This window comes from Scyliorhinus canicula, chromosome 20 (genome assembly GCF_902713615.1).
Source record: "Scyliorhinus canicula chromosome 20, sScyCan1.1, whole genome shotgun sequence".
Taxonomy (NCBI): domain Eukaryota; kingdom Metazoa; phylum Chordata; class Chondrichthyes; order Carcharhiniformes; family Scyliorhinidae; genus Scyliorhinus; species Scyliorhinus canicula.
The window spans coordinates 34046726-34072800 of record NC_052165.1 but is presented as its reverse complement, the minus strand read 5'-3'; the positions used below and the strand labels follow the sequence as shown (position 1 = coordinate 34072800).

The 26075-nt window shown below is 49.5% G+C and overlaps 2 protein-coding genes across 4 annotated transcripts; both read left to right on the top strand.

The window, feature by feature from the left end:
* Window positions 1–203: 203 nt before the first annotated feature.
* c20h12orf66 (chromosome 20 C12orf66 homolog) lies at window positions 204–22989 on the top strand. Its single transcript, XM_038780870.1, has 3 exons — window positions 204–588; window positions 16772–17060; window positions 21675–22989. Exons 1-3 carry the CDS (start codon window positions 360–362, stop codon window positions 22489–22491), a joined length of 1335 nt encoding a protein of 444 aa, XP_038636798.1. The 5' UTR covers window positions 204–359; the 3' UTR covers window positions 22492–22989.
* Window positions 22990–23841: 852 nt separating this feature from the next.
* Window positions 23842–25935, top strand: LOC119955076 (keratin-associated protein 10-7-like). 3 transcript variants are annotated; one of them, XM_038780930.1, is made up of 3 exons: window positions 23842–24865; window positions 24900–25035; window positions 25070–25935. In XM_038780930.1, the coding sequence occupies exons 1-3, from the start codon at window positions 24053–24055 to the stop codon at window positions 25186–25188; spliced, it is 1068 nt and encodes a 355-aa protein (XP_038636858.1). In that variant the 5' UTR covers window positions 23842–24052; the 3' UTR covers window positions 25189–25935. The 3 variants fall into 3 exon arrangements, with proteins under 3 accessions (XP_038636858.1, XP_038636857.1, XP_038636856.1); XM_038780929.1 differs by having other exon boundaries at window positions 24900–25935; XM_038780928.1 differs by having other exon boundaries at window positions 23842–25035.
* The last annotated feature ends 140 nt before the right edge of the window (window positions 25936–26075 follow it).

The following is a 26075-nucleotide window of genomic DNA, read 5'->3' as shown; positions in this document are numbered from 1 at the left end:
GTTTTAGAGGTTTAATTTCGGGGCTAATATTGGAAAAGTTTTTTGTGTGGGTGGGGTAATTTTTTTGGAAGGATAGGGGTTTTTTGGTGGGGGGTAATTTTTTGGGAGGAAGGGGGAATTTTGGGCGAGGGGTAATTTTTTTGGAGGCGGGATAGTTCTTTGGGATAAGGATTTTTGGGGGTGATTTTTTTTTAGGGAAGGGGAATTTTGGGGGAGGGGGGATTTTGCGGCCGGTTGCAGGCGGGAGATTGTCCTCGGTTTGGGCTCCGGTCCCTCCCCCCTCCTCCCGCTCTCCAGTCACCCGACCCCGGCTGCAGCGGTAACCGGGGCCCCGGTCTGTCCCGCTCCCTCTGCCCGGGATGAGTGAGCCTCCGGCCGGCCCTGTGCCTCTGGAACAGGCGGTGCTGGAAACCTTCTTCTCGCAGCTGGGGATCTGCTCCCATGACCGGGCCAAGGACTATGTGGAACGGGAGAAGGAGAACAGCCGGAGCGCGGGCCCGAGCTGGGCCGGGATCCTCTCCGCACTCGCACACCTGGCGGCGGCCGAGAAAGCTTATCACAGCATGGGCTTCCTGGGGCAGAAACTGGGTAAGGGGGGCAGAAACTGGGTAAAGGGGGGCAGAAACTGGGTAAGGGGGGCAGAAACTGGGTAAGGGGGGCAGAAACTGGGTAAAGGGGGGCAGAAACTGGGTAAGGGGGGCAGAAACTGGGTAGGGGCAGAAACTGGGTAAGGGGGGCAGAAACTGGGTAAGGGGGGGCAGAAACTGGGTAGGGGGGGCAGAAACTGGGTAAGGGGGGGCAGAAACTGGGTAAGGGGGGCAGAAACTGGGTAAGGGGGCAGAAACTGGGTAAGGGGGGGCAGAAACTGGGTAAGGGGGGGAGAAACTGGGCAAGGGGGGGGCAGAAACTGGGTAAGGGGGGCAGAAACTGGGTAAGGGGGGCAGAAACTGGGTAAGGGGGGGCAGAAACTGGGTAAGGGGGGCAGAAACTGGGTAGGGGGCAGAAACTGGGTAAGGGGGGCAGAAACTGGGTAAGGGGGGCAGAAACTGGGTAAGGGGGGGCAGAAACTGGGTAAGGGGGGCAGAAACTGGGTAGGGGCAGAAACTGGGTAAGGGGGCAGAAACTGGGTAAGGGGGGGCAGAAACTGGGTGAGGGGGGGAGAAACTGGGCAGGGGGGGCAGAAACTGGGTAAGGGGGGCAGAAACTGGGTAGGGGCAGAAACTGGGTAAGGGGGCAGAAACTGGGTAAGGGGGGCAGAAACTGGGTAGGGGGCAGAAACTGGGTAAGGGGGGGCAGAAACTGGGTAAGGGGGGCAGAAACTGGGTAAGGGGGCAGAAACTGGGTAAGGGGGGGCAGAAACTGGGTAAGGGGGGGAGAAACTGGGTAGGGGCAGAAACTGGGTAAGGGGGGCAGAAACTGGGTAAGGGGGGCAGAAACTGGGTAGGGGGGCAGAAACTGGGTAAGGGGGCAGAAACTGGGTAGGGGGCAGAAACTGGGTAAGGGGGCAGAAACTGGGTGGGGGGGCAGAAACTGGGTGGGGGGGCAGAAACTGGGTGGGGGGGCAGAAACTGGGTAAGGGGCAGAAACTGGGTAAGGGGCAGAAACTGGGTAAGGGGGGCAGAAACTGGGTAAGGGGGGCAGAAACTGGGTAAGGGGGGGCAGAAACTGGGTAAGGGGGGGCAGAAACTGGGTAGGGGGGCAGAAACTGGGTAAGGGGGGCAGAAACTGGGTAGGGGGGGCAGAAACTGGCTAAGGGGGCAGAAACTGGGTAAGGGGGGGGCAGAAACTGGGTAAGGGGGCCAGAAACTGGGTAAGGGGGGGGCAGAAACTGGGTAAAGGGGTCAGAAACTGGGTAAGGGGGGGCTGAAACTGGATAAGGGGGGGCAGAAACTGGGTAAGGGGGGGCAGAAACTGGGTAAGGGGGTGCAGAAACTGGGTAAGGGGGGCAGAAACTGGGTAGGGGCAGAAACTGGGTAAGGGGGGGCAGAAACTGGGTAAGGGGGCAGAAACTGGGTAGGGGGCAGAAACTGGGTAAGGGGGGCAGAAACTGGGTAGGGGCAGAAACTGGGTAAGGGGGCAGAAACTGGGTAAGGGGGGGCAGAAACTGGGTAGGGGGCAGAAACTGGGTAAGGGGGGCAGAAACTGGGTGGGGGGGACAGAAACGGTAAGGGGGGGGCAGAAACTGGGTAAGGGGGGCAGAAACTGGGGAAGGAGGGCAGAAACTGGGTAGGGGGCAGAAACTGGGTAAGGAGGTGCAGAAACTGGGTAAGGGGGGGGCAGAAACTGGGTAGGGGCAGAAACTGGGTAAGGGGGGCAGAAACTGTGTAGGGGCAGAAACTGGGTAAGGGGGCAGAAACTGGGTAAGGGGGCAGAAACTGGGTAAGGGGGCAGAAACTGGGTAGGGGCAGAAACTGGGTAAGGGGGCAGAAACTGGGTAAGGGGGGCAGAAACTGGGTAAGGGGGGCAGAAACTGGGTAGGGAGCAGAAACTGGGAAGGGGCAGAAACTGGATAAGGGGGGCAGAAACTGGGTAAGGGGGGCAGAAACTGGGTAAGGGGGCAGAAACTGGGTAAGGGGGGCAGAAACTGGGTAAGGGGGGCAGAAACTGGGTAAGGGGGGAGAAACTGGGCAAGGGGGGGGCAGAAACTGGGTAAGGGGGGGCAGAAACTGGGTAAGGGGGGCAGAAACTGGGTACGGGGGGGGCAGAAACTGGGTAGGGGGCAGAAACTGGGTAAGGGGGGCAGAAACTGGGTAAGGGGGGCAGAAACTGGGTAAGGGGGGGCAGAAACTGGGTAAGGGGGGGCAGAAACTGGGTAGGGGGCAGAAACTGGGTAAGGGGGGCAGAAACTGGGTAAGGGGGGCAGAAACTGGGTAAGGGGGGGCAGAAACTGGGTAGGGGGGCAGAAACTGGGTAAGGGGGGGAGAAACTGGGTGGGGGGGACAGAAACTGGGTAAGGGGGGCAGAAACTGGGTAAGGGGGGCAGAAACTGGGTAAGGGGGCAGAAACTGGGTAGGGGGCAGAAACTGGGTAAGGGGGGCAGAAACTGGGAAGGGGCAGAAACTGGGTAAGGGGGGCAGAAACTGGGTAAGGGGGCAGAAACTGGGTAAGGGGGGTAGAAACTGGGTAAGGGGGGCAGAAACTGGGGTGGGGGCAGAAACTGGGTAAGGGGGCAGAAACTGGGTAAGGGGGCAGAAACTGGGTAAGGGGGGCAGAAACTGGGAAGGGGCAGAAACTGGGTAAGGGGGGCAGAAACTGGGTAAGGGGGCAGAAACTGGGTAAGGGGGGTAGAAACTGGGTAAGGGGGGCAGAAACTGGGTAGGGGCAGAAACTGGGTAAGGGGAGGGCAGAAACTGGGTAGGGGCAGATACTGGGTAAGGGGGCAGAACTGGGTATGGGGGGGCAGAAACTAGGTAGGGGCAGAAACTGGGTAAGGGGGACAGAAACTGGGTAAGGGGGCAGAAACTGGGTAAGGGGGCAGAAACTGGGTAGGGGCAGAAACTGGGTAGGGGCAGAAACTGGGTAAGGGGGGCAGAAACTGGGAAGGGGGCAGAAACTGGGTAAGTGGGCAGAAACTGGGAAGGGGGCAGAAACTGGGTAAGGTGGGGTGGGCAGAAACTGGGAAGGGGGCAGAAACTGGGTAAGGTGTGGGGGGCAGAAACTGGGTAAGGGGCAGAAACTGGGTAAGGTGTGGAGGGCAGAAACTGGGTAAGGTGGGGTGGGCAGAAACTGGGTACGGCGGGGGGGGAAGAAACTGGGTAAGGTGGGGGGCAGAAACTGGGTAAGGGGGCATAAACGGTAAGGTGGGGGGGCAGAAACTGGGTAAGGAGAGGGGGCAGAAACTGGGTATGGGGGCAGAAACTGGGTAAGGGGGGCAGAAACTGGGTAAGGGGGCAGAAACTGGGTAAGGGGCAGAAACTGGGTAAGGGGGGCAGAAACTGGGTAAGGGGGCAGAAACTGGGTATGGGGGCAGAAACTGGGAAGGGGCAAAAACTGGATAAGGGCAGAGACTGGGTAAGGGTGGGGCAGAAACTGGGTAAGGGGGCGGGGGCAGAAACTGGGTAAGGGTGGGGCAGAAACTGGGTAAGGGGGCGGGGGCAGAAACTGGGTAAGGGGGCAGAAACGGTAAATGGGAGAGCGGGGGGCAGAAACTGGGTAAAGGGAGGCAGAAACTGGGTAAGGGGGCAAAACTTTGGTAAGGGGGCAGAAACTGGGTAGGGGCAGAAACTGAGTAACGGGGCAAAAACTGGGAAAGGGGCAGAAACTGGGTAAGGGGCAGAAACTGGGTAAGGGGTGCAGAAACTGGGTAAGGGGGGCAGAAATAGGTTAGGAAGCTTAAATTACGTAAAGGAGCAGAAACTGGGTATGGGGCAGATACTGGGTAAGTATGGGCAGAAACTTGGTAGGAGAGAAACTGGATGAGGGAGGGGGAAGATGGAGGAGGGGAATGGGACAGGAGGGGAGGATGAGGGGGATAAAGTAGAGGGAAGAGAACGAGAGAACGGAGGGGAGGAGAAGAAGGGGAGGATGAGGGGGAAGGGGAGGATGAGGGGGGAAGGGGAGGATGTGGGGAAGGATGAGGGAGTGGGGTGTGGGGAGGATGTAGGAGTGGGTGGAGGGGAGGATGAGGGAGAGGATGACAGTGGGGAGGGGTGGATGGAGTGGGGGGGTGGGAGGCTGAGGGGATAGAGAATGATGGAGTGGAGGTGGGGATGATGATGAGTGGGGGGAAGGGGAGGGTGAGGAGGAGGGAAGGGGAGGGTGAGAGAGTTGTGGAGGGAGGGTGGGAGGATGAACAAGTGGGGGGAATGAGGGGGGGAAGGATGAGGGAGTGCGGGGGAGGGCGAGGATGAGATAGTGAGGGAGGATGAGGAAGTGGGGAGAGGATGTGAGTGGTAGGGGAGGGACTGGGGTAGAGGGAGTATATGGGAGTGGGAGGGTTTGAGATGTGCAGAGTGGGAGGTGGGGTGGGGAGCTGGCAGGGTAGATGAGGGAGGGGGAGAGGGTGAAAGAGGGAGGGAAGGAAGGGTGAGGGAGTGGGGAGCAGTTGAGAGAGGGTGCGGGGAGGGAGAAGTGGGAGTGGTGTGCAGGGATTAGGTGGTGCGTGGTTGAGGGAGGCACTAGAGGGAGTGGTAGGGGTTAAGGGGGTGTAAGGGGCTGAGGATGGGGTGAGGGGAGGGAGAAGGGAGTGGAGTCTGAGGGTCAATGGAGAACAATGTGGGAGATTGTCAGGAGAGAATCGGTGATATGGATTGAAGAGGATGAATGGGGTGTGGGGAGTAAGGGGGTGAGGAGGCTGGCGTGGCGAAGCATGAGGGAGCTTGGGAGAGTGAGGGGGGTGGGGTGATTGGGAACATGTGGGTTGAGGGTAACTGAGCAGATGGGGTGTAGAGTGAAGAGGGGGGAGTGGGTGAGACTAAGGAAGTTTGGGGATGGAGGTGATGGGATTGAGGAGTGAGTTTGGTGGGCAGGGAGATTGAGGGGGATGGTGGAAAGGCTGTGGGAGTAAGAGGGGGTTGTTGGAGCAAGGGTGAAGGTGGGAGGGTTGGGAAGAGGGGAAGGGTGGGGTGCTGGGGAGAATGAGGCGCTTGTGGGCAGGTGGAAGATAGAAGGGGGTAGGGAGTGTAGGTTAAGTTGGGGAGAGAAGGGAGTGTTGGGAGAGTGGTGAAATTGAGGGACTGGGGAGGGTGGGGTGGCGAGGGGAAAGTGAGGAGATTGGGGGAGTGGGGTCGGGGGTGGGGGGGGGAAATGGCGAGTCAGCCGGTTGGGATAGGATGAGGGGTTTGGGCAGGATGGGAAAGAGAGATTGTGGTTAGGAGAAGAGAGAGTGGGAGATTGAGGGAGAGAAGAGATTGGGGGCAGGTAGTGGGGCAGGTAGTGGGGTAGGAGGGGAAGGGAGTGGGAGGAGAGAGAGGGAGCATAAGGAGGGAGAGTGGTGGAAGAATAGGGGGGAGTGGAAGGGGGAGGAGAATGAGTGGCAGAGGGGAAGGGGTGTGGAAAGGGGTGAGAGAAGGGGGTGGGAGGAGAGGGGGAGGGTAAGGAGGGAGGATGGATTGGATAGTGAAGCGACCGAGAGAGGGAGAAGTATGAGGGGCAGAGGGGGAGTGGAGTAGTGCAGAATATACAGTAGGACAGGGGGAAGGGATTTGAAGATGAAAGCGAGAAGGGGAGGAGCGGAAGGGGAGATGTGGAGGTGACAGTGTGTGAAAGAGGAGGAGGTGCCGTCAGAGATATCAGGTGAAGTGGTCGATTGTGAGTCGAGTGGGAGGGGAGAAAAGGCAGAAGGTGTATGATGGCGGGGCGGCATGTTGCACAGTGGTTAGCACTGGGACTGCGGCACTGAGGACCCGGGTTCGAATCCTGGCCCTGGGTCACTGTGTGGAGTTTGCACATTCTCCCCATGTCTGCATGGGTTTCACCCCCACAACCCAAAAATGTGCAGGTTAGGTGGATTGGCCACGCTAAATTGCCCCTTAATTGGAATTAAAAATAAGTGGGTACTCTACAGTTATAAAAAAAAGGGTGTGATGTGCCTGGGGGTCTGTCTCTTGCATGTCTGAGAGCGTAGGTGTCATATGTATGCCCATGAGCTTGGTTATGTGCTAGACTTGTGTGCACGTAGTTTGCATATAAATACATGGGGTTGGTTAGCTCAGTTGGCTGGACGGCTGCTTCGTGATGCAGAGCGATGCCAACGTTGCCGGTTCAATTCCTGTGGTTATACTTGCCCCTTGTCGTGTGGTGACTTTCAGGTTAAATCACCACCAGTCAGCTCTCCCAGTCAGCTATGATTCTCTGGGTCTGTGGCAACATTTACCTGTCAGTTATATGCACACATGAACTGCATGTTTGGCTTTTCTCTATGACTTAAATTTGTGCAATTGAGCCAGGTTGCTGGGATGTCAATCTGGATTTTATGCTCAAGTCTCTGGAGTGAGACTTAAACCCGCAACCTTCCGTGTTGTGTTTTAGGACTGCACATTCTGAAGATGATTATGAAAATGTTTAGTTCAGTGATGAGAATGTGAAAGTGTTTTATAGTTCTTGGGATTGTTTTCTTTTCAAAAATGGCCTAAATTTCTCCTTGCTGGTGCCTTTTTTGGTGCAGTTTGCTTGGAATCTGCGAAAGCAGTACAAAAATGATTGTGGAATTTTAACCTTGTGAATTATTTAACTATTTACACCTTTTATTTGCATACATCTGAAAAATCTCATGCTAGAACCTAAGCATGCCCTCGGATCAAATTAATCATCACAGAACCGGTGCAATTTTGGGTGTAGTTTGCACCTGCATTGATTATGGGCTGTTTAGCACAGGGCTTAATCGCTGGCTTTGAAAGCAGACCAAGGCAGGCCAGCAGCACGGTTCGATTCCCGTACCAGCCTCCCCGAACAGGCGCCGGAATGTGGCGACTAGGGGCTTTTCACAGTAACTTCATTTGAAGCCTACTTGTGACAGCGATTTTCATTTAATTTCATTTCAATTGGGGACACTAACTCAGTGACTTGTCCAGAACCACGGGTCACAGTCTGAGGATACGGGGTACACCATTTAGGACAGATGAGGAGAAATGTCTTCACCCAGAGAGTGGTGAGCATGTAGAATTTGTTACCACATAAAGTACTTGAGGTTGGGGGAGCAGGGAGATGAACGGGGGTGAAGATCAAGGAGAAATAGGAAAGGGAGTTGGGAGGGGAGATCAATCGGGAACTTTGGAGTGAGGCGCTGCATGGGGTAAATGGGACCTCCTCCTGTACAAGGATGAGCCTGACACAGTTTAAGGTGGTGCACAGGCGAGAATGAGTGGGCTCTTCCAGGTGGTAGCAGGTGAGTGTGAGAGGTGTGGGCAGGGGCCAGCTAATCACACGCACATATTTTGGGGTTGTGAAAAATTGGGAAGATTCTGGGCGGGAGTGTGCGCGGTCTTAGCCAGGACAGTGGAGGAGGAGGTGGACCCGGACCCTTTGGAGGCGTTATTTGGGGTTTCTGAGAAGGCTCATGGAGAGGAGGAAGGCCGATGTGGTGGCCTTTGCCTGATTGCACGGCGGTGCTTTTTACTGGAGTGGTGGTCAGCGTGGCAAGCCACGGCAAGTAGCGGTTTGGTTGGGTGACCTGTACGACTTCCTGCGCAGTTGGAGAAGATAAGGTATGAGTTAAGGGGCTCCGCAGAGGGGTTTGAGAAAAGGTGGGTTTGTGACCGTGTTAGAGGGGCTGTTTGTCGCAGGGAGGGGGGGATAAAGTTGTACAGACTGTATAGTTGATTGCTGGGAAATATGTTTCCCAGCATGTTTATTTGCTGAAACCTTTTATGATTAATGTTTGTCATAAATACATTTAAAAAAAAGCTCTTGAGGCCAAAATATTTATGTTCTCACTAAGCAATTAGATATAGCAACTGGGCGATGGGAATCAAAGGATATGGGGGGTGGGGGGAGGTGGGATTAGGCTATTGAGTTGGATGATCAGGCATGATAATGAATGGCAGAGCAGGCTCAAAGGGCCGAATGGCCTCCTCCTGCTCCTATTTTCTATGTGTTTAAGAAAGTGTCAGTGGGCAAATTGGGGCAGTGCTGGCCTCATGCCACCTGTGCCCATTGCTGACACTGGCAGTGGGTCCATCATATTTTAATTTCCGTTGCCTTTCACTGTTTTCCTGTGTGTGGATTCTCACATAGCCTTTGGCTCAGAGCCACAGATCCACTTAGCACATGTCCAGACAAAAGCAAATTGGAAGAGATCTTTAATCTATATTTGTTTTAATAACATTTTGGGATACAGCAGATGAGTAATCTGAGATATGACACGTGGTAAGTGTAGCAGTAGCAGGCTTGGGAGCAATAGGTGGCTTTGGACCTGTGGTTTCCAAAGCAACTGGGGGCTTCCTTATGTCTCAGTCTGTTGTGGACTAATTAATAGTGATTGATTGATATGATTAGACAGCTAACTCTTTTTCATTGTATCATGGGACTAAGAAACTGATACAGGGCAGATTAGATGGATCTTGTCTTTTTTAATCTCGACCTTTTTTGGTTGAGCAATTTATTAACTGCTCCACTGGTGTTTTGGCTAAAATGTCGGATGTCGATGATTAAATATAATTCATCTATTTTGGGAAAGAGGATTCAAAGACTGATAGCTCTCAGTGTAAAAGCTGCAATCAGTCCCATCTGCACTGTGGGAGATGAAGCGAAAGCCAATATCAGATTGACTGCAAAATCATTTTGCCATTGACGTGTTGCATTCCCTTTCTGGAACTAGCCAGTGGCCACTGTTTGAAATAGAGCTGTAATCAGTCACTGTTTGAAAAATTTAAAAAAAATTTATTTGTAGATTTAGTCTTCTTTACGCATTTGAAGGGAAATACTTTTCAAGAGAGACTGGATAGGCTGGGGTTGTTTTCCTTAGGGCAGAGGAGGTTGAATAAAATTATGAGGGGCATACATAGGGTGGAAAGGAAGAAACTTTTCCCGTTAGCAGAGGGGTGAATAACTAGCAGACGTGGTTTTAAGGGAAGGGGCAAGAGATATAGAGGGAATGTGAGGAAAATAATTTCCACTGAGGATGGTTGGAATCTAGAACTCACTGCCTGAAAGGATGGTAGAGGCGAGAACCCTCACAAACAAAACTATTTAGATGAGCACGTGAACTGCCATAGCATACAAGGTTACAGGCCAAGTACTTAAAAATGGGTTTAGAGTAGATAGGTGTTTGATGGCCAGCATGAACACGATGGGCCGAAGTGTCTCTGCTGTTAAAAACTCTGTAAATCTTAAGACTTGTGGGGCTTGAGTGCAATTGCAATATAAAAGCAAGGAATGTCTGTTCATATGATGTTTTATCAAAGTATCATAATTAGCAATTATTTTTGACAAGACAGCCAATTTGTGCACAGCAAGTTCCTACAGCCATAGGTGAGAGCAACGACTTAAAAGAAAATAAAGACTTGCCTTTATATAGCTCTTTTCTTGGCTACTAGATGTCTCAAAGCACTTCACAGTCAGTGAAGTGCTTTTGAAGTTTAGTTGGCAGCCAAATTGCTTCAAAACAGCAAGTTCCTTCAAACCCTAATGTGATAATGACCACATAATCTGTTTTTGTGATGTTGATTGAGCGATCAGTATTAGCTAGGACACTAGGGATGACTTCCCTGCTCTACTCCGAATAATGCTGAAGGATAATTTACATCCACCTGAGAGGGTAAACAGGGTTCTCAGTTTAACGTCTTATCTGAAAGACAGCGCCTGCAGCATTGTAGCACTCCCTCAGTACTGCACTGGAGTGCCAGCCTGGAATTTTGTGCTCTGGTCCTGTAATTGAGACTTGAACTCAGAACATTCTGACTCCAAGACTAGAGCACCACCAACTGAGCCACGGCTGAGACATGCACTGTGGAATTTATTTCCTGGTGTTGGCTGTTGGAGGAATGTTATTCTGGACAGTGGGTTGAGGTATCTTTTCCTAATGGACGAAGAGTTACAATAGGGCGAATGTTCTCTGGGTAGTTAGTAACTAATGTTCTCTGGGTAGTTAGTTGATTTAAAGTTCTCAATGAACTTTACAATATAATTCATCTATTTTGGGAAGGCTCTCGGTGTAAAAGCTGCAATCAGTCCCATCAGTATTGTGGGAGATTATTTTCTAAATGGGGAGTCCTTGGGAGACCTTGTTCACGATTGGTTCAGTTGGCAGTTAGAAAGGCAAATACAATGTTAGCATTCCTGTCAAGAGGGCTAGAATACAAGACCAGGGGTGTACTTCTGAGGCTATATAAGGCTCTAGTCACACCCCATTTGGTGTATTGTGAGCAGTTTTGGGCCCGTATCTAAGGAAGGATGTACTAGCCTTTGAAAGGGTCCAGACGAAGTTCACAAGAATGATCCCTGGAACGTAGAACTTGTCGTATGAGGAATGGTTGAGGACTCTGGGTCTGTACTCGTTCGAGTTTAGAAGGATGAGGGGGGATTGTATTGAAACTTACAGGATACTGTAAGGCCTGGATAGAGTGGACGTGGCGAGGATGTTTCCACTTGGAGAAAAAACTGGAAGCAAGGGACACAGACTAAAGGGACAATCCTTTAAAACAGAGATGAGGAGGAATTTCTTCAGCCAGAGGGTGATGAATCTGTGGAACTCTTTGCCGCAGAAGGCTGTGGAGGCCAAATCACTGTGTCTTTAAGACAGAGATAGATAGGTTTTTGATTTAATAAGGGATCAGGGGTTATGGGGAGAAGGCAGGAGAATGGGGATGAGAAAATGTCAGCCATGATTGAATGGCGGAGCAGACTCGGGCCGAGTAGCCTAATTCTGCTCCTTTGTCTCACGGTCTTATAAAAAAATAAGAAAGGCTAAGATGCAGTTCTCCATGCAGAGTTGTTGAATGACACTGTGCTTTGTCCCAGAAAGTATTTCAGGTGGAGATTATGAAACAAAACATTGAAAGGAAGATGCAGAGTTAAGAATCAAACAGCTCAGACAGAGGACAAATAAGAACACTATGTTCTATGATGATGCTGATGTTAGGTGAGTGGGCCAAAATGTGGCCGATGGAGTTTAACGTGGATAAGTGTGAGGTCATGCATTTTGGTTGGAAATATGGGATAGCAACTTATTATCTACATGGGGAAGACTTTGGGGTGCCCTGTTGCAGAGGGATCTGGGAGTCCTCATTAATGAGTCACAGAAAATTAGAATGCAGGTACAGTAGGTAATAAAGCAAATGGAATGTTGGCATTTAAAGCTAAAGGAATAGAGTATAAAGGTAAGGAAGGGTTGTTGCAACTAGACAAGGCATTAGTGAGACCACACCTGGAGTATTGTACACCGTTTTGGTCCCCTTACATGAGGAAATTTGAGACAACATTATGGCATTGGAGACAGTTCAGAGGAGGTTCACTAGGTTGATTCCAGAGATGAGGAGTTTTTCGTATGAAGAGAGATTGAGCAGTTTAGGCCTATACTCTTTAGAGTTTATAAGAATGAGGGGAGATCAAATTGAGGTATACAAGATGATAAAAGGTATGGATAAAGTAGACGTGGAGCAGATGCTTCCTCTTGTGGGGCATTCTAGAACGAGAGGCCATAGTCTTAGGATAAGAGATTTAAACGTGAAGTTGAGAAGAAACCTGGATAGGGTGGATTGGGAACAGCTTATTCCCTTAGTTGAATGGTTGGTTACTAGGGGACACAAGTTCAAGGTGAGGGATGGGAGGTTTAGGGGGGATTTGAGTAAAAACCTTTTTACCCAGAGAGCGGTGACGGTCTGGAACCCACTGCCTGGGAGGGTGGTAGAGTCCGTGTGGAGTTTGCACATTCTCCCCCTGTTTGCGTGGGTTTTATCCCCACAACCCAAAGATGCGTAGGTTAGGTGGATTAGCCACGCTAAATTGTCCCTTAATTGGAGAAAAAAATAATAGGGTACACTAAATTTGAAAAAAAGGACCTGGATGTGCACTTGGCAAATCTTAACATTCGAGGCTATGGGCCAAGTGCTGGCAAATGGGATCAGGATTGGCAGATCAGGTGCTTTTCATGCAGCAGTATTTTTCTGTGATACTTCTCCCAAAGGGTTGTAAATCTGTGAAATTTGCTACCCCAGAGTGCGATAGATGCTGGGACAGTGAGTAAATTGAACGTGGCGTTAGACAGATTTTTAATTGGTAATGGGTTAAAGGGTTGTGGAGAACTGGCAGGATGATGAAGTTAAGGCCAGGATGATATCAGCCATGATCAAATGGCGGAGCAGACTCGATGGGCCAAATGGCCTAATCCATCTGAGCAGACAGACGCGCCACAATCTAATGTCCCCCGGTCCCCCCCCCAAAGCACCTTCCACAACACTGACGTCTTGGAGTCAGGCTTCAATCTATCACCTTCTGACCCAAATGAGAGTGCGACCGACTGAGCCAAACTATAATGTGGAGGTCTCGACCTAGCAATATTGATCGGCCAAAAGCAGCAGCTGCTTTCAGTCATTTGCACTCCGCTCCTCGAGAATGTTTATACATTTACCAGAATCAGGGATTAGTGAATTTAGTTACAAATAGGGTTGTTCTCCATGGAGCAAAGGGGATGATTGAAGGGAAATTTGATAGAGATGTACAGGACTATGACAGGTTTAGAGGGAGATGTTGGCATTAGCTGATGGTACAAGGGGGACACAGATTTAAGATTTTGGACAAGAGATGCAGTGTGGAATTTGAGGAACATTTTTACACATAAGTGATAATGACCTGGAATTCTGCCTACGAGAGTGGTGGACGCAGAGACGATGAATGAATTGAAAAGAAATATTGGATGGGCTGTTGCGGCACAATGGGGATAGAGCGGGGGAAATGGGACTGATTGGACTGCTCTACAGAGAGCTGGCATGGAATCAAATACGCCAAATGGCCTCCGTCTGTCCCATTATGAATCTAGGTATGAGCAATTTTTGATTTACAAATGCTCCATGTAACTTTTAATGTCGTTTTGATGATGAGGAAAATTTGTGTCATTTTGCTGCACAATCTGAGATGAATGATGAGTTGAATGAAAAATCAGAAAGGTGTAAAAGAGATTTTAAAAATAAATTTAGAGTACCCAATTCATTTTTTTCCAATTAAGGGGCAATTTAGCGTGGCCAATCAACCTACCCTGCATATTTTTGAGTTGTGGGGGCGAAACGGGGAGAATGTGCAAACTCTACATGGGCAATGATCCAGAGCCGGGATCGAACCTGAGACCTCGGCACCGTGAGGCAGCAATGCTAACCACTGCGCCACCGTGCTGTCCTTTAAGAGAGAGATTTTTCTGTGAATTTTTATTTTTTCTATTTGAAATTCCTAATGTCTTTCAGGGAAGGAAATCAGCCTTCCTTATCCAGTCTGGCCCACATGTGACTCCAGACCAACACGGTCTGGGGCAGCGCGGTAGCATAGTGTTTGGCACAGTTGCTTTACAGCTCCAGGGTCCCAGGTTCGATTCCCGACTTGGGTCACTGTCTGCGTGGAGTTTGCATGTTCTCCCCGTATCTGCGTGGGTTTCCTCCGGGTGCTCCGGTTTCCTCCCACAGTCCAAAGATGTGCGGGTTAGGTGGATTGGCCATGATAAATTGCCCTTAGTGTCCAAAAAGGTTAATTGGAGGTTACTGGGTTAAGAGATGGGGTGGAGGAGGTGTGTGCTTGAGTGGGGTGCTCTTTCCAAGGGCCAGTGCAAACTCGACGGGCCGAATGGCTTCCTGCATTGAAATTCTATGAACACAGCGATGTGGTTGACTCTTAACTGCCCACCTCTGTAATGGCCGAGCAAGCCACTCTGTTCAAGGGCAATTAGGGATGGGCAACAATTTCTCTGCCAGCATGTGACACCCACATCCCAAGAACAAATTTTTAAAAAATGAAATGGTCACTTTGAACCTTGAGCATTAACAACACTCTAATAAAAGTAAAAATTGCGGATGCTGGAAATTTGAGATGGAAATGCTGGCTGAACTCAGGAGGTCATGCAGCATCTGTGGAGAGAGAAACAGAGTTAATATTTCCAGTCTAAATGACCCTTCATTTAGACCCTAAACATGAACTCTGTTTCTCTCCACAGATGCTGCCTGACCTGATGGGTCCTCCTAGCATTTTCTGTTTTTATAACTGAAACACTCCCATTGGTCCGTTTAAAAAAATTATATTATTCTTTTCTCAGAGTTCACAGAGTGGGCAGGGCAAGCCCTTAATCCAACTCATTGCTTGTCCCAAAGACCAATTCAAATTGAATCTAATTCATGGTCCCCACAAAAGAGACATACATGATTTAAGCTGGCAAGAACAAGCATTGCACCTGATCTCGGGCTTGATCCTACGTTTGATTATAGCCAAAAGGCCGATATTGGTCCATGTTTTCTTTTTGTTTGCAAAAATATACTTTATTCATTAAATATCAGAAAGAACATTACAAAGTTGCCATCACACAAAGTGCAATAGTATTCAGGTTCTCTACATACATCATGTTGCACTGTTGAGGTGCTTTAATTACAGCCAAACAAACAGTACAGACATTTCAAAATGCTCATTAGAAAAGGTGCAAATGTATTTAAATTGTCTACGTAGATTAAGTTGCACTCTGAGGTGCTTCAACAATTATGATACCCTGTATATGTAATATTCACTGTATCCATCTTTCATTTATGACAATAGCTCTTCTTTCTTTTAAAAAAGATCAGTTTGTTCCAAAGATGCCACTATTCCACTTCTACACTTGGTAATGGAAGCGGCTGGAGAATGATATTGAGAAATTCCCAATGTAGACATACCACGTTTGCATATTTCCCAATATGTACATGTGCTCTTATGTACATGGTTCTGCATTTGTGTATATGTGCACGTGTGTGTGCGTGCGCACAGGTGGATATGCGCATGTGCGTTTCTTCTGCTGTCAGATCACTCTGGCCTGTAATATCATCACCAGGAGTTTGGTGAAGTATTCTGGTGGAGGAAAGGGTGCAGTCAGTACTGTGTCGCTTTGAAGAACGTGCCTTGCAAACATATAAATCTTGCCCGTTCAAACTTGGGCTGTCTGGAATCAGCATTTGAGTTATTGACCAGCAGATGGAGTCTCTTCAGGCAATGAATCTAAAGCATCACGTAAAGCATTCCAAGTCTTAAATGTGCCATTTTTCTTTATTATATTGGTACCACTCTACCGCAGAACAGGGGCGTCATGGTGGGTCAGTGCTTAGCACTGCTGCCTCACAGCACCAGAGACCTGGGTTTGATTCCGACCTCGGGTGACTGTGTGGAGTTTGCACATTCTTCTCGCGTCGGTGTAGGTTTCCTCCAGGTGCTCCGTTTTCCTCCCACAGTCCAAAGATGTGCAGGTTAGGTGGATTGGCCATGCTAAATTGCCCCGAGTGGGGATTATGGGGATAGGGTGGGGGATTATGGGGATAGGGTGGGGGATTGGGTCTAGGTAGAGTGCTGTCTCAGAGGGTTGGTGCAGACTCGATCGGCCGAATGGCCTCCTTCTGACTAGAGATTCTGTAATTCTGCAAATACCTCTAAGTGATTATGAGATCGTGTGCAATGCACTTCAGTCAAATTTGCTAGATTTAACTGTCAAGTTTAATTTACTTTGTCTCAGTCCATAGAGCAGAATAAAGTCTAGTACTGGATTCAAACCCAGGCTAGGTAGTTGTGTTGAGTCACTGTGTCATGCAGAATAATGATGGCTAATACATTTTAAGAATTGTTGTCAGTACTAATAAGTTAGTCAGTTTGTGACTAAGACATTTCAAGTTTAGCTGTTTTTTGGTAGCAGAGCTGATTGGTAGTACCTATCAGGAAAGTCTGAACAGGCTGGGTTCCTTTCCAGAAAACAGAAGGCGGAGGGGGTGTGTCCAAATAGAGGCCTATAAAATTACAAAAAAGGTCGACAGAGAAGATGTCGGGGAGATGTTTTTACTTGTGTGTGGGAGCCCAAAACAAGGGGTCATTAATATAAGATAATCACAATTAAATCCAATAGGAAATTCAGGAGAAATCTCTTTATCCAAGTGTTTAGAAGATGAAACTCGCTACCACAGAGCGTAATTTAGACAAAAAGCATGGATACATTTAAGGGGAAGCTAGATAAACACATGAGAAAAGGAGAATAATATGTTGATAGGCTGAGATGAAGTAAGATGGAAGGAGGCATGAACCTGATGGGCAGAATGGCCAGTTACTGTACTGGAAAATTCTGTGTAATTCTTGATATTTAAAATAAATAATTTCCTGTCTCTTCCCCCCACCCCGGCTGAATCTGTAGGTGGACAGTCGTTTTTTAGTCGGAAGGATTCCATTCGATCCATCTACACATCCCTCCACAACGAGCTACGCAAGCTGGTCACCAGTGCACGGAACTCGGCGGCTGGGACCTCCCCACATTTGGAAGAGCTCCTCTCCCACCTCTCCGAGCAGCTTTGCTTTTTCATTCAGGCCCGAATGGAGATTGCTGACTTCTACGAGAAGATGTATTCCCTCAGCACGCAGAAGTCCATCCATTCAACAGACGTCCTGCACACGCTGGAGTCCATTCTACAGAAATATAGCTCAAGGTCAGTGGTACACACATGGTCTGTTCCAAGACGATGGAGGTGGACGAATGAATAAAGTAGAGCCATAAGTGATTACCAGTGGCCGCAGTCTCAGGGTATTGAGGAGTAACAGAAAGGTGAATGCTTCAATGCTGAAGGCTGGTTAACCAGAGGGCACAGATTTAAGGTGATGGCAAAAGAACCATAGATGGGGCAGCACGGTGGCACAGTGGTTAGCAATGCTGCCTACGGCGCTGAGGACCTGGGTTCGAATCCTGGCCCTGGGTCACTGTCTGTGAGGAGTTTGCACATTCTCCCCGTGTCTGCGTGGGTTTCGCCCCCACAACCCAAAGATGTGCAGTTTAGGTGGATTGGCCACATTAAATTGCCCCTTAATTGGAAAAAATAATTGGGTACTCTAAATTTATATTTTAAAAAAACCAGAGATGTCATGCAGGCAATCTTTTATACACAACAAGGAAAACAGAAAGTGCTGGTAAAACTCTGTGTGGAGAGAAACAGTTTTTAAAAAAAATGTTTTTATTCTCCAATTTCACATTTTCCTTCAAAATGTACACCTCACCCACAGACAGTAAACGGTAAGAAATACAAAATCAATCCCCTTAACAATAACAACGATCCCATCCTCCCACCAGCCCAAACAACGGCCCACCAATAAAACAAACCCTCAGTGGAAACAGAAAACAAAGGAGAAAAAGAAAAAGGAGTCCGGGACTGCCCATGGTCACCATTAACCTCTGGAGTCCACTCCACCACCCCCTACGTCCAACCTCTGAAAGAGTACCGTACATGATACCCAAGAGTTGTAAACCACCCCCTCCTCCAACTCCTCCCCTCCACTGCCTCTTGTAAAACTCCTCCCTCCAACCTTGGTTCCTTCCCCTCAACCTTCCACCCCGACTAGACCCCTCGGACCCTGTTCTGCCAGGCTCTGATGACCGCAGCCCCTCACCCCACCTCACTCCTGTTCACTGGCCGGCTTAAACTGGCCAGCGTGGAGGCCCCCACCCGGGTCCCTTTCCCCCTTGCCCGACCTTAGGAAAGCCGAGAAATCCACTTTTAGCACACAAACCCCGCATATCCACCTACACCCCAAAGAGCCCTCATTTTGAATCAAAGTCCCATCATTTCCCTTGTCCAAATATATACAACATTGGCTCCTTTAGCCCATGCACCCGCACGCAGTGAAACAAAAAAGAAGAAAATACAGTCATGAGGTTACATCGGCACATGGCCATTTCTCAATTTCTCAGTTCTGCCACAGTCCTTCTGCCTTCGCAAACTCCTCTGCTGCTTCCGCCGTTCCAAAATAAAAGTCCTTGAGCTTGTAAGTCACCCTCAGCTTCGTTGGATATACAATGCCGCACTGCACCTTGCTAATGTACAGTGCCCTCTTCACCCGGTTGAAGGCAGCCTGCCTCCTCGCCAGCTCCACCGTAAAGTCCTGGTATACACGTATACCAGCTCCAGCCCACTGCACCACCCGCTCTGCTTGGCCCAGCACAGGAACTTGTCATTCACACAGTACCTACAAAAGCACAGAGTCACTACCCTTGGCGGCTCATTCATCTTTGGTACAGGCCTCCACGACCAATGAGCCCGATCCAGTTCATATCGGGATGGATCCTCCCCCTCCCCCAATAGTTTCGCCAACATCGTGGCAAAATACCCAGCCGGCCTCGGTCCTTCAACTCCTTCGGGCAGCCCAACAATCCTCAAATTCTGTCGCCTGGATCTGTTTTCCAGGTCTTCCATTTTTCCTCGCAGATCCTTGTTAATCTCTATCACCTTCCGCATCTCCTTCCCCATCAAGGTAAGTTGATCACCGTGCTGCAATAATGTCTCCTCCACTTCCTTTAGCGCCTCACCTTGCTCCCGCACCTCCGCCACTGCGCTCGCCATCGCCGTCCTCACCGGGGTAATCGCCTCCTCCACCAGCACACTCAAAACCTCCCTCATCTCCTTCCTCATTGTCTCCATGTGTTTTGTAAACTGCCTTTTGAATTCTGCAGCCATCACCTTAGTCATTTCTTCAGCCTTAAGCAATGCGGCCTCCCCTGGTGCTCCAGCCTCCATTTTCCTTGGTGACCCCGCTGTGACCTTTCCACTCCCCGACGGACCTTCAGCTGTTTTTTTTTACGGCCGTTTTTTTGCTCACCCTCGACATTTTCCTTCACTGTGCCTTCACTGTGCCTCCTCCCTGCTTTTGCCGCCTCCGTGGCCCCCGGGACCGGGCTTAAAGCCCCGAAAATGCCGTTTCCGAACGGGAGCCCTCCAATGTGCGGCTGCCTCCCGCCTGCCGTCACTGGAAGTCCCGAGAGAAACAAAGTTAACGTTTTGAGTCCAGTCTGACAACTCTTCGGAGCTGTTCTGATGTGCTGAGTTTTTCCAGCACATCTGGTTTTTAATTTTGGGTCCCCAGCAGCTGCAGTATTCCACATTTTTCACAGAATGCATGGTTAGGATTTGGGATTCACTGCCTGATGGAGAAATGGCTGCCACCAAAAGAGAACTGGATAAATACTTTGAGGAGAAAATTATTGGTGGAATGTGAGAAAGGAGTCAGGACAGGAAAGAGTCACACTGGGTTGCTCATCAAAAGAGCTAGCACAGACTTCATAGGCCGAATGGCCTTGTATTCTTTGCTATTCTATGAAAGATTTGCATTCACATAGCATCCTTTACAACCTCAGAATGCCCAATGGCACTTTACAGCCAATGAAGTATTTTTGAAGAGGAGTCACGGTTGTGATGTTGGAAATAAATCTGTTTATTTTTTCTCAGTACACTTCAAACATTTCCATGTGGCCAAAGCCTGTCTTGTCCTCCTCGAGGCCCTGATGCCTTGTCACTGATTGCTGTCAGTTTAAGCAGCGCACTAACCATTCAATTAACTATGTGCCCTGTCAGCTGCATTGTCAGAGGTTAGCTGTGCCCCTCGTTGAGGTCCCCGGGCTGCTTCTAAGTCCATCAAACTATGGACCTTGAAAGTGCAGAAGGAGGTTACTTAGCCATCATATCTGTGCCATCCCTTTGGCAGAATGATCCAAGACTGAGCCACTGGCAGAGTCTTGCCCCAACCCACTGGATTACTAAGCAGCTGGCTTCATTTGAAGGCCAATCTGAGCTGTATATTGGAAAAAATTAATTATTTTTAGTGTTGGCCTCGGTGCCAAGCATTGCCGTTGCTATCCTCTGCGCTCGTAGCTTCTGGGACTCCTCCAATGGGCTATGGACCTGCTGGAGTGTCGCTGACATCCCCTCTGAATATCATGGCTGCACCCTATCGACTGCATTCAGGGTAAACCTGGTCCAGAGGCTCAGCATCTGACTGGGACCCAGCTGGGTCTTGGGATCCAGCAGACCTCCGACTGCTGTCTTGCCTGGGCGTCGCTGCCTCCATCTATCTGATGTGCATCAGCAACTGTAATACTCACCAGAATGCGCCCTAGAAGCTTGTGCTATACCGTTGCACACCGAGGTGTGCGTCTCTGCGCTGGTGGAGAGGGGGGTTGGCAGCTATGCCAAAAAAGGAAATGTGGTAATTTGTGCACAGCAATTCACTCATTAAACATGTGGCCAGGTCAGTGGCGAGATTTAAAAATTTCTTTCATGGGATGAGGTGTCGCTGGCAAGGCCAACATTTGCTGCCCATCCCTAATTCATTGAGAAGGTGGTGGTGAGCTGCCTCCTTGAACTGCTGCAGTTCCTCTGGTGCAGGTACACCCACAGCTGCTGGGGAGGGACTTCCAGGATTTTGATCCAGCAACAATCAAGGAATAACAATATAGTTTCAAGTCAGGATGATGATTGGCTTGCAGATGGTGGTGTTTCCATGCATCTGTTGCCCTTATCCAGCTCAGATGGTAGAGGGTGTGAGTGTGGAAGGTGCTTTCAAGGAAGATTGGTGAGTTGCATCTTGTTGATGGCACACACTGCTGCCACTTGACAGTGGTTCTATGGGAGTGAATGTTGTTAGTTGGTGGATGTTGTGTTGATGGTGCGTTGCCCTGGATGGTGTTGAATTTCTTGATTGTTGGTGGAACCACTCAACCAGGGAAGTGGAGAGTTTTCTGGCTCTATGAAATAGTGCCATTGGATCTTTTACCACCTGCGAAAGGTAGACAATGGTCTCAGTTTAATATCTTAGCCAAAAGATGCTGGCGGTGCAGCACTTACCCAGGGGCTGTCTACATGTTGAGGTCTCTGAACAGGGAATTGAGTCTATAACCTTCCAACAAACACTGCCTCCCACTTAGCCGTGGCTAACACCTATACGGCCACCTTGATACTCATGGGAGTAGCAACTAAGGGTAGCACGGTAGTACAGTTGTTAGCACTGTTACTTCACAGAGCCAGGTTCGATTCCCGGCTTGGGCACTGTCTGTGTGGTGTCCGCACGTTCTCCCCGTGTCTGCATAGGTTTCCTCTGGGCGCTCCGGTTTCCTCCCACTAGTACTGAAAGACGTGCTTGTTAGATGCATTGGACATACTGAATTCTCTGTCAGTGTACCTGAACAGGTGCCAGAGCGTGGGGAGGTTAAGCCAGCAATGCAGAACTCCAGAGGGGCTAATCCATGAGGATTTTAAATGTCTTCATTTTTATTTCTTTAGGTTTCATCACCCTATCCTGAGCCCTTTGGAGAGTAGCTTCCAGCTGGAGGTGGACGTGCTAACTCAGCTGCTGAAGGCACAGGCTGAGATCAGTGAATGGAAGTTCCTCCCCTCACTGCTCAACCTGCACAGTGCTCATTCCAAACTGCAGACCTGGGGCCAGACGTTCGAGAAGCAGCGGGAGACCAGGAAGCACCTGTTTGGGGGTCAGACCCAGAAGGCCCTTCAGCCCCCGCACCTCTTCCTATGGCTTGGCAAGCTGAAGAACGCCCTCTTGGCCAAGTTCACCTTCTACTTCCACGATGCACTGAGCCGCCAGACCACCTCCTCGGAAATGAAGGCCTTGACTGCCAAGACCAACCCTGACTACTGCGGCAAGATCTCTAGTTTCATCCGGAAATATGACGCCGAAAATGTCTCTTTGATCTTCGACAACCGAGGGTCAGAGACCTTCCAGGGTCATGGGTACCACCACCCACACTCGTACAGGGAAGCCCCCAAGGGGGTGGATCAATACCCGGCGGTTGTTTCATTGCCCACTGACCGACCTTTAATACACTGGCCCAATGTGATCATGATCATGTCGGACCGGGCGACAGAGCTGAACACATTGGACAAAGTAGTCCATTTCTACGATGACAAGGTTCAGAGCACTTACTTCCTGACGCGCCCCGAACCCCAGTTCACCATCGTGGTCATCTTTGACTCCAGAAAGTCGGAGAAAGACTCCCACTTTCTCTCCTTTCTCAATGAGCTCTCCAGCTCCCTGAAGAACTCCAAGCCGTTTGCCAGCCTGAAGCCAGGTTCAAAGGGTTGACACCACCATCTCCGACCCAAGTGAAAACCACTGATGTGAAAAGAAGGTCACGAGGCAGATTCTGCTACCAGTGAATTCCAGAGTAATTCACCACACTCGAGTCATGTCTCTATCATCCATTACTGTGGGTGGGAATCGTTACTCTTTAATTGTGTATGACTATGGGATATTTCAGTCTGTTAACTTGCACTCAGCTAAGAACTGCACGAGCTATTTCCCAAGTACGATTACTGTAATTTTAATGCTAACTGATGTAATGATACAGTCCACTTAAACAAGTTACAGGTATGAAATAAAAGCACTTTAATTTGATGCCCAGATTAATCTTTAACCCTAATTGCTATTGGAAAAGTTAATGGAATGTTTGATAGTATTGCCAAGACAATTAAATGTAAAACAAAGAACTCTGTCGTGTTTTTCTATGAAGCCTTGGACTAGACCCCTTCCAGACCAAGTGTTCTCAACCTTTTTGCTTCAATTAAAAAAAAAATCCACAGACCCCTGAAACACAAGTATGTTTTCTGTATTAAAAAGTTATTCAATTAACTATATATTTATAATTATTTTTGTTTTACTTAGCTAATGGGTGACGACTAATTGAATTAAGACAGGCCATTATCCTAATCTCCAATCCCATTTTATTCGCACTGAATTAGTTCAGTCAGTTGTGTAAGTGCTGAGTCAGCAGACTATAGAACAACAAAAGCAAAATCCATCACATTTAATAATAATAATAATCGTTATTGTCACAAGTAGGCTTACATTGCAATGAAGTTACTGCCTCCAGTCACCACATTGCGGTGCCTGTTCAGGTACACAAGAGGGAGAATTCAGAAAGTTCAAAGTACCTAACAGCACATCTTTCGGGACAAGTAAGAGGAAACCGGAGCACCCGGAGGAAATCCACGCAGACACGGGGAGAACGTGCAGACTCCACACAGACAGTGACCCAGCTGGGAATCGAACCTGGGACCCTGGCGCTATGAAGCCACAGTGCTACCGTGCTGCCCCTCTTCAGCTCTAAAGAATAATCATACAGACTTGAAACGTTTCTTTTTAAAAAAATGTATTTTATTACAAACATGTATCAAAGCAGGTTAGAGCAAATAAACACCCTGGGAAACGCAAACAATCAACTATACAGTCTACAGATTCCCCCCCCCCCCGGGACGAACAGCTCCTCAAACACGGTCACAAACATCCCCCACCTTTTCTCAAACTCCCCTGCTGAGCCCCTTAACAAATACTTTAACTTCTATAACTGCAGGAAGTCGTACAGGTCACCCAACCATGGTGCTACCCCCGGTGGCGATGCCGACCGCTACAAAGTGTTTGCCTGTTCACCTCCTTTACAGTAACAAAACATGGACAACCTCTGCTGAGCAGCTTCCATTTCTGTTGCCTCAGATTAATATTGGGGATCTCCTGGCAGGGGAATCTGCTGAATACAGAAGTACGCCAGCGCGCAGGAATCTAAAGCATATTTTTGCTCTTGAGTCCACAGTGATTCCATGGGCTGGGTCATGTGAGCTGAATGGTAGACTGAAGCATTCCCAAAGAAATGCCAGCTTGCTGTCTTCACGAGACCAACAGGTCGCCCAGCTTGCTGTCTACACCAGACCAACAGGTCGCCCAGCTTGCTGTCGGCACGAGACCAACAGGTCGCCCAGCTTGCTGTCTGCACCAGACCAACGGGTCGCCCAGCTTGCTGTCTGCACGAGACCAACAGGTGGCCCAGCTTGCTGTCAGCACCAGACCAACAGGTGGCCCAGCTTGCTGTCTGCACCAGACCAACAGGTCGCCCAGCTTGCTGTCTGCACCAGACCAACAGGTCGTCCAGCTTGCTGTCTGCACGAGACCAACAGGTCGCCCAGCTTGCTGTCTGCACGAGACCAACAGGTCGTCCAGCTTGCTGTCTGCACCAGACCAACAGGTCGCCCAGCTTGCTGTCTGCACAAGACCAACGGGTCGCCCAGCTTGCTGTCGCCACGAGACCAACAGGTCATCCAGCTTGCTGTCTGCACGAGACCAACAGGTGGCCCAGCTTGCTGTCTGCACGAGACCAACAGGTCGCCAGCTTGCTGTCTGCACCAGACCAACAGGTCGTCCAGCTTGCTGTCTGCACGAGACCAACAGGTCATCCAGCTTGCTGTCTGCACGAGACCAACAGGTCGCCCAGCTTGCTGTCTGCACCAGACCAACAGGTCATCCAGCTTGCTGTCTGCATGAGACCAACAGGTCGTCCAGCTTGCTGTCAGCACGAGACCAACGGGTGGCCCAGCTTGCTGTCGGCACCAGACCAACAGGTCGCCCAGCTTGCTGTCTGCACGAGACCAACAGGTCGCCCAGCTTGCTGTCTGCACCAGACCAACAGGTCGCCCAGCTTGCTGTTGGCATGAGTCCAACAGGTCGCCCAGCTTGCTGTCTGCACCAGACCAACAGGTCGCCCAGCTTGCTGTCTGCACCAGACCAACAGGTCGCCCAGCTTGCTGTCTGCACCAGACCAACAGGTCGCCCAGCTTGCTGTCTGCACCAGACCAACAGGTCGCCCAGCTTGCTGTTGGCATGAGTCCAACAGGTCGCCCAGCTTGCTGTCTGCACCAGACCAACAGGTCGCCCAGCTTGCTGTCAGCACGAGACCAACAGGTCGCCCATGTCTGCGATGCAAAGATGTCTGCAAGCGAGATCTCAAGTTGACCGGGAATGGAGTTGATCCATGGGAAGTCCTGACTGCTGACTGGATGGTGCCTGGTGACAAGCACTTGGGAAGAGCGTGAAAAAAAAGCAGAGGATGAAAGAAAAAAACAGACAGCGGAATAGTGCGCCCGCTAAAAGGAAAACCATCAGTTGATCTTGGGCCAAATGCTAATAACCTGTGTCAGCTGTGGAAAGGGCTGCCACTCGCGAATCAGCCGCCACAGACCTTGTTCAATCCAGAAGGGATGTGCACCCTGGGTGCAGTCCATCATCACCCAGACCGACAGACTGATGGATGGATTTATCCACATTAATTACTCCCAATTTATCTGGTACATTTTCAAATCTGCACCATTAAGAAACATCTATTTATCTCATTCTACGCAAAGCCCAGTTTAAAAAAAAAGATATTTATTGAGATGTTTACCATTTAGCCATTCCTAACTGTTGTCGTTGCACATGTTACGAGCAATTACAGCTCCCTGAAGCTGAGAAACAGGTTTGCAATGACCAATGTTTAATTAATTTCTCTCATTAAGCAAGTGATTATTTCATATTGGCTGTGGGGTCAGCTTCAGTTCAAAGCATCAGTGGTTATTCCTTTTAAAATGGCATCATGCTATTATACTACTAACAAACTAAAGGCCAGCTGTCATCACAGTGTTATAAATAAAAATCAATAGCAATATTACACCAGCAGACCAAGTCAGTCTGATTTACCCTTTCATTACAGAACGGATTTGCAGTGAGTCGCTCAATCTCGATGTGAGATGTATCACCCTCCTCAAATTAATATTTGACCATGTGTCTCATCGCTCCAGCATCTTGAATGTGAGAGTATCTATTGGAAAACCTTTTCCTATCTAGATGTGCAATGATATTCAACA